This window comes from Myzus persicae, unplaced genomic scaffold (assembly GCF_001856785.1).
Source record: "Myzus persicae strain clone G006 unplaced genomic scaffold, MPER_G0061.0, whole genome shotgun sequence".
Taxonomy (NCBI): Eukaryota; Metazoa; Arthropoda; class Insecta; order Hemiptera; family Aphididae; genus Myzus; species Myzus persicae.
Window position 1 is genome coordinate 5,035 of NW_019100694.1, and position 9,076 is coordinate 14,110.

Consider the following 9,076-nt stretch of genomic DNA (forward strand, 5'->3'; position numbering starts at 1 on the left):
ATATAGTTAGCTGAATTATCTAAATCAATTTCATATAATTTAGATGAGCTTAAAGATATCACTCTTTGATTAATGACTATCGATAAAAAATCCTTAAATGTATTACTCATTTTCTCATGAAGAGTTGTTATTAAGACCTTTTTCTCCTTGGAACAGCTGATTTAAACACACAAATTTGGGTAAAATAAACTGCAAAAAATAGAAATACAATTTGGTAACCTTGTCGTTAAGAAGTTGCTGGATTTTTTCAACAGATGTTAATCTTAGTTCATAAAGGCGAGATGTGAAAAAGAGTCTTAATGGTTCCCATTGTTCGACTAACCTGTCAACAGCACTCAATAGTGACAGCCATCTATAAAAAAAATACACTGTTATAAAAATGTAAAACACAAATAAATATTATTTTATTTAAACCTCGTTTGTGATGGTCTCAACATTTTATGAGGCTGTAAATCCAGGTAAATTTTCTCTTAAGCGACTAGTCACAGAATTACTTTGACCAAACATTGTGTTACATCCGTCTGAAGCAAATCCTACAATATTTTCCATAGGTACACCGTTCTGAACAAATGACTCTATGGTTTTTTCATACAACCTGAAAAAAATAAAGCATTTAAATTTAGTGAAATTTAGGTAGTAAAAATTTTTGGTGATATACCTTTCTCCTGTAGCACCAGAAACTGCTTCATCTACATTAGTGAATACTTGCACCATACTCCAAAAATTTGTTTGAATTTGATTTAATTTTGTATCAAAATACCTTACACAAATACACATGGATTTCAAGGCACCAATGTCTGTTGACTCATCAATAAGTATACTGAAATATTGTGTTTGCATTTTATGTATAAGATTTTCAAAATGACAAGAACCAATAACGTTTTTTGTAATCGATGTAGCTTTAGTTCTTCCCATTTGTATACCATTCACAATTTTTGAGTCAGGAATAGCTGATTTAAGTACGCCTACAAGATGATCAACAAAGTTAAACGATATATTGTGTTTTGCAATCATTCCACATAACTTAGTTTCAGCTGATTTTACTAATTGGTCAATTGGATCATTTTTCTTTTTAGCAAACATTTGATCGATGCTAACCTTTGTTGAAGATTTTAAATTTTGCAAATGCTTTGTTCCTTTGCCGTGATTTTTAATTACAGTTAATTCAGAAAGAAATTCTGAATTGCAAACTTTACATTTTGCTTTCAGTGGCTTACCTTTAACTGAAGTTAACCAACTTTTATACTCCGGTTTCTCACACCACTCGTTACGAAAATGTTGTTTTGCGTGATGTGAACGCTTTTCTTTTGGTAGTTCATGTCTGATGGATAGTTTTTTTACTGGTGTACTTTCTCTTTTTAACCTTTTAACCATTTGTGGGTCGTCAGGGTCTGAGTCACTATCACGTAACATATTATTATTGTCAAACAATTAAAAAAAAACTAAACAAAACCATACAAAAAAAACACAAAGGAAATCATCCATAGACAATACACTTTACTATTTTACGATTGACGTTCCTTTAATAATTAATATTGTTGGTTAGGTTCAATATTTATATTCAATATTCATCAGTTACTATTTTTAGATTATATTGGAACGTTGTTATGGAACATGGATGAATCACTACCTAGTACCTAGTACCTGTAGTTCCACAAAGCTTTTGTTCCACAATAATATATATTTTCCTAATAAATCTTTTACTTATCATTCTGTAGTACAGTGTATGTACATGTACAGTGTACACTGTCTTTTATATTATTTTGTTATTTTATTTCAAATTTTTTTTTTAATATTTGTATAAAGTATAAATAATTTAACTATAATATCGGTTATATTCATTAATATAAAGTTATGCCTCGTACTGTCATTAGGTCATTATAAGGTTTTACTGTTTTAGTTTAAAAAATATTAGAAAACAATTTATTGATATTATCGTAAAATTCAGTGTTATGGTATAGTGGTGATGGGCTATGGGCTAGTGGATAATTTATCGTAAGCGCCCATCAGTTATCGTATACCTGGCAACATTGATACTGGCGTACGTGACTACGGGAAGCGATATAAGAAACCCTAGACGCTGCAGAGCGGTCATAAAATGCGAATTTCTTATTGGTCGGCTGATCGTTATCAATAATATTAAATTATTATCACTCGAAATTATTATTATTATTGTTTGTTACTTATCTCTGATATGAATGTTTATAATAGTAAATAGGTATATTTATTTGATTACCTATTTAATTTATTTGCATTTAAATTTGAGTTTATAATTTGTTTATTATTTCATAATATATTAACTTACGTTATATTTTACGATTATCTACGAAATTTAAACGCAACATTATGGATATCAAAAATATTATAGATGAAATAAATAATAGTAATAGAGATTTGCGTTGTGAATTAGTCGATATTAAAAATAATATTGCAGTGATACGTTGCAATTTAAATACAACAGATGATGTTGAAATATTTTTTGATCTGTTTAAAGAAAAAAGTGCCACTAATTGGATTGTTCAAGGGCAATTAAAAAATCCAGAGAAGTTTGTTAAATATATAATAAAATCTAAAATTTGTGTATGTACCTAATATAATTTAAATTTTGTTATCGTTTTATAGAGTTGTGTATCATAAGTATTGGTTGTGCCAACATAGCCAAAGAAATAAAGTGTATCAACCGAATGTAAAAGAGTTAACTCCCAGAAATACCTTGTGTGAATCTAAAATTGATATTTTGATTAAAAAGAATAACAGAAATACTAGGAAAAATGATTTATTTCTAAAAAAGAATCCTCCATTATGTGGAAAAATCACTTTAATGATTAAGCATAATCATACCATTAATACAAGTGGTTCCTTAAAATATTTACGTATTCAATCAGAAGTAAGCAGTTCTAGTTTTTTAAAATATTGTAGTATGTAGTATTTATAGGCGGCATTTGGCTCTTATTAACAGGGGGGGGGGGGGCAAAATTAATTATAATTTACTGACCTATTTAAAAATCTTCTCATACTAAACTTATCTAATACATATACATTCCACCTAAATTTTACTTACTTATTATCTCAATAAGAGCAGATAACATTTAACCTTCTATACTTTTATAATTCATATTTAAATAATTTCCCAGTTAAGTGCCACTAATGACTAATTTGTGGTTTCTTATTCTTATTTTCATTATATTTTTGTTCTATTACCACATATACTTATTGTATTAAATAATACAAATTGTGCATCTTAATAAAAAAAAATATGGCTTATGTTATGTTTTAAAAGTAATCATAATATTATATTAATATCTACAGTTTTATAGAATTTACATTAGTTTATATTAATTTATGGTAATATTGATAATTTTGATCCGACTTAACATGGGGAATAATTTTCTTATATAATTGTACAAAAGTAATTTCAACATAAATATTTTATAAAAATTAAAAATTGTTCAAATCATATTTAATTTATGTGGGGCAAAACATAATTGAAGTTTTTGTTTGTAGTCTATCTGTGTAGAGAAAAATATTTAATATCACATAATTTTACTGTTGTAAAATAATTATATAATATTATATTCAGCATTTAAAATATTTGATTTTTATTTTAAAAATATTATATTAATTATAGAAGTAACTAGTAATTACTAATATAGTAATAAATAATATATAATATTTATTTTATGATATTAAATATATTACAATATTATTATGTTCCATACCTTCTTATTATAATATAGGTATATGGTATATTATGTATAATGTCCATTGTAATAAATAAAATAACATCGTTTTATATTATGTAGTATTATTATTTTCAACTTTTATTTAATATAATAATAATGATTACTTACCTATTATTATTAGTAGTAGTATTTAGTAGTATTTATAATCAATGGTAGTATTAATAAAATAAATATACAATTTCCTGTAATTGTACCTATTCATTTTAGATCATAATAGTAAACAATACTCTAAAATAAATTTGTCTGTGTTTAAAGTTTGAAAGTTTGAACTATTGAGTAATGACTAATAGTAACTAAACTTAATGATATACATTTTGAAAACATCAAATTAGTAGTGCTTTTGGTATTGAGTCCACAATTTATAAACTGCAGTTTTCCAATACTTCAAATGTTAATACTACATTCATAATTATTATGATATATGCATTTTAGACTGAGCAAACATTTATGCAGTATTTTAATGATGGAATGGGACCAAATGAGGCTTGTAGATTTCATCAAAATCAAATAATGAAGAACAAAAGTCCATTAAAAATTCTAGCCAATGGATCTATAAATCCAATAAAAAATACTGTCTATCATTTACATAACGTTTGGAGAAACTTAAATTTTGGTAGCATAGATGCTCCATTGGAGAAGTTAAAAGAAAAAATTGATTTGTATGATTCCCAAGGTGAATTTATAATGAACAATATAACAATTGATTAAATAATAAATAATTATTATTTCATTATTTAATCAACGATATAAATTATAAGATATTGCTAGAATTATGTTTGAAGATCATATCATGATTAGAAAATGTAGTAGGTAGTAATAACTTTACTAATAAGCATTACAATTATTTTTAATTAATACTTTAATGCTAATACTTTTAAAAGTGTTTAATTATTTTGTATTAAATAAATATACATTATTATAAAACCAATATTTTATTAACTTCACATTGAAGGTATAAAATTGATAATTTACAAAAATAAGTTTTGGAATCTTGTATAAAAATGTAAAATATCAGGTTATATTGAAAATATTAGCATTTTTATTGTTAAATCAATACAATTATAAAAATACACACCCATATCAAAAGTATTAATTTATCAACTGAATAATTAAATAAAAATGTACATGAATACAAAATATTTATAATTATTACTTAGGAATCTCTGTAAATATACTTGAGGAAAAGTCTAATTGGGTTGTTCTTGTTTCAACATCAGTAATGAAAAGAGCTCAAATGTTAAGTTCTTCAAAAGAATTAATATTTTGTGACAGTAGTAGTAGTTGTGATACTTTAGAAACGACTATCACTATTCTGTTGACAGTAACTAAAGCTGGAGCAGTACCTATAGCACTTTTATTACATCCGCGACAAAATGCTGAAAGCTATAAAACTGCTTTTGGATTTTTAAAGCTAATATACCCAAAGTGTTTTGGGAATATTGATGTAAGTTTATTTTGTATTAATTTAAACATATAGATAAAATTTGTTATTATTATACTGATTAACCATTGTCTATAATTTTAGGCACCATATGTCTTTATGACAGATGACTCAGCTGCTGAGAAACAGGCATTACATGAAGATTGGCCTACTAGCAAGCAATTATTATGTCATTTTCATGTAGGTCAGAAAGAATGGCGTTGGTTAACTGACTCAAAAAATCAAATTGTCCAAGACAAAAGACAATCATTAATGGAGTTTTTTAAAAAAGTATAAAAAATTAATCCTACTAATAAAAAAATATTTAAATTTTTTTAGTGGTATGATATACTATTATAATTAATAGGTCATGTATGCAGACAATGAAAAGAATTTGGAAGAAGCTGTGTTGGATATTAAAAAATTATCAAATGATTTTCCAAAGTTTGTAAAACGTTTTGAAATTTTTTACAAACGAAGAACACAATGGGTTCAATTATATCGTTTAAATATTTTAACACGTGGGAATAACACTAATAATTATGCTGAAGCATCAATAAGGGTTTTAAAAGAAATTGTTCTATGTAGAACTAAAGCATACAATGTTGTTGCTTTAGTTGAGTCAGTTTCAAAAGTATGGGAAGAATACTTCATCACAAGAATATTAGACCATGCACATGTCCGTAAAGATGAAATTCAAAGAAAATATATTGAACTATATAAAAAAATGTCTAATATAACTGTAAACGATATTACAAATCAAGGTAATGGATTGTTTTTAATACCTAGCTCCTCAAAAACTGATGTTCAGTACACAGTAAACATAAGTATTGGAGTTTATAATTGCTCTGTAGGAGTTGTAGGAGCGTTTTGTAAACATAAGGCTTGGCTCCATAAAAACTTTAATTTATCTTTTCCTAATGCACCATCTGTAACATCTGAAGAGCGACATTTACTTGGGAAATTGGCTCTTGGAGAAAAATGTCCCTCAAGTGGCTGGTTTCATGCTCTTAAAGAAAGTAATTCAATATCCACTAATATTGATCATACTACTTTAAGTAATGACTCAATAGATCAAGTTAATTTCAATTTCAAAGACAGTTCAAATTTGACTGATTTTCCAATTATAAATGACATAAATGAAACTGAAAGGAATACTACTGTAACAAAAAACATAAAAGATGAATTTTCCAGATTAGAAGACTACCTAATACATGTACCACTAGACATTCGTGAAAAGTTTGCTACCAAATTAAAATGTATAAAAAATCCACAACAGCTAACATCGTTTCTTGTAAATATTAATAGAACCCTAACATCAGTCAACAAAAAGAGAGGTCAAATAAAAGTTCAGCCAACTGCTATTTCTAGGAGAAGACAAGGATTAACTCGAGGTTCAAGAAAGGTTCCATCTGGGCGACCTCCAAAAGCAGAAAAATGTAAAATTAAAAAAAGGATTCATAATCTTAACCACAATATTACTAAAAACCAAATGAATGCAACTTACCATGGCAGATCAGCTTAAAATTGGAATAATTACCTACTTACTATTAAAATTGTCATTTGTTTATTTAATATTTATCTTGAAAAGTTTGTTTCATTTTATTTGTTTATTTTATTTCATTTTATTTGTTTAATATTGTTTCATTTTATTTGTCTATTATTATATAGTCTATATATTAAATATTTAACTGTTTAGTGTGATAATAATAATAATAATAATAATAATAATTTCGAGTGATAATAATTTAATATTATTGATAACGATCAGCCGACCAATAAGAAATTCGCATTTTATGACCGCTCTGCAGCGTCTAGGGTTTCTTATATCGCCTACGGGAACGGACGCTCGAGCTGGAATCTGCTTATCCAGCAATTTCTACCCTGGTTGTTGCACAGAGGGCTCCATGGTCACGGCCACCCAGTCAGTCGTAGAGTTATACGCACTCAGGTAGAACCTCATTTGTTATACAGAAAATCTATGTAATAAGTCTAGAGTAATTAAGCATTTAAGATACAGTACATTTGTAATTTTCGTAATAATAAACACTTCTTTTAGTAATTTAATAAGCGCCTTTGCGTATATTTTTTCAAAATACGTCCTTGCTCTCTTCACTAAGAATAACACCGTGCCGGTACACATCATTTAGTGGCAGTGGAAGTCAACAATTTTATTGCGAAATAAATTGTTGAAGAACCTACGTGTACTACCGATTTTTTTACGGATAGAGCAACGGACATTCGGACATTCGGCAAAGCATCAAGTAATTACAATAAGAAACTCCAGAGCATCTTAGAATCAAAACGAAGAATTTACAGAGCATCAAGATTTTCAAGTCCGTATATTCGTATATTATACAATACGACGTACGAACGTCGCATACAAAATCAAAAATCTAGAAACGTCAGCACCAACAACGACAACGCCGCCGCCGCCGTCGCAGAAGCCGAGAGCCGACCAAATACGAACGTAACCGACGACCGTCGTGTCTACACGACACACCAGCTACACCGAACGTGTGCCAAGGACGCGATCTCCACCACCACCACCGTGATACATCGAAGAAGACGCCGCCACCGCAATAATCATATCACAGCTGCTGTTGTCACCGCGTATCAATCATAACAACCGAAAACCACAACAACAATGATACTATATATAGCCGCCTCATTCTTGTGAGTTATCCAATCATTTCGTTTAAATCGCAACGCATAAGCTCAAGCTGATTTACTCAGTTGTGAAATAATATAAAATCAATATATTAAGGCAACTGTGAATAATTTTGTGCTATTATAATTTTATATTATTTATACTATAATTTTGCAGTACGCTTTTATTTTTTTTTATTATTTATTTGTTTTTTTTTTTACTGTTGTGTGTATGGAATCAGAAAGGTAATTGTGGAAAACCATTTATTTAATTGCTTTTGGTATGGTATGATTATTCGGGCTAATTATTTGTAATCAATGTAGTCTATGTCAGATACGGACCAAAACGAAACTATTAGTTCTAAAAATCTCATAGATCTTGAAAGTAGTGTTAGTGTCCCTTCTAGTGGAGAACTATACGAACCCTCTGACGAATTTGACTTGGACGATAGTAGGTACAACAATTTATCTCAGGCAGGATATATTCTAGATAGAGCGAACAAGTTTAAAAAATCAATTCACACAGATCATATTAAATTCATTTATTATAAATAGATATAAGAATGAACAAATACAATATTCAAAGTAAAAACTAAAATATAAAATACTTGAAAACTATTATTATTTTGAGTGTAATATCAGAAAACAATTTTAATATTAATGTCACCATTTAGGTCAAGTACCACATACGTTTTTAAAATAATTTTATTTATGCTGCATATCATTAAATCATCTGACAAATCAGAAACGGAAGCAATTCTTAACTTTAAACTATCTATGGGTCTAGTCAGGGGCATAAAAACTCGATTAATAGGCAAGGCCATACGCCCATTTAGACATAGTGACAGGGCTGAGCAATTATATTTCGATATTATAGAAGCATCAATGTCGACAAATGAAATTTCTAATACGGAAGACTTATCTAAGATCACAGAAAGCAAATTTTATCAGCATATACCGAAGGATTACCACACGATACAAAGATTTTAGTAAAAGCTAGTAGACCGGATAAATTATCGGAGGCCGTCCAAATTGCTTTGGAAGAAGAAACTTCACGCATAAACCAAAAAGAAATTCGCAAAAACATTAACGATTATAAAAACAATAGGTCAGATTTTAAGTCAGGTAATAGCTGCGCGAGTAAGACAAATTCGATACAAAAATCTAACAGTAGACCACCTGGCGCTTGTTTTCGCTGTGGACGTACAAACCACCAGGCGAGACAATGCCATGCTTCAGAAGCCGATCAAGCCCGTTACAGAGA

At 28.5% G+C, this 9,076-nt stretch overlaps 1 protein-coding gene across 1 annotated transcript; it reads right to left on the minus strand.

The window, feature by feature from the left end:
- Window positions 1-438: 438 nt before the first annotated feature.
- On the minus strand, window positions 439-1,413 carry LOC111042510. The gene is made up of 2 exons (XM_022327139.1): window positions 659-1,413; window positions 439-595 (listed from the first exon to the last, which is right to left on the minus strand). The coding sequence occupies exons 1-2, from the start codon at window positions 1,411-1,413 to the stop codon at window positions 439-441; spliced, it is 912 nt and encodes a 303-aa protein (XP_022182831.1).
- Window positions 1,414-9,076: the final 7,663 nt, after the last annotated feature.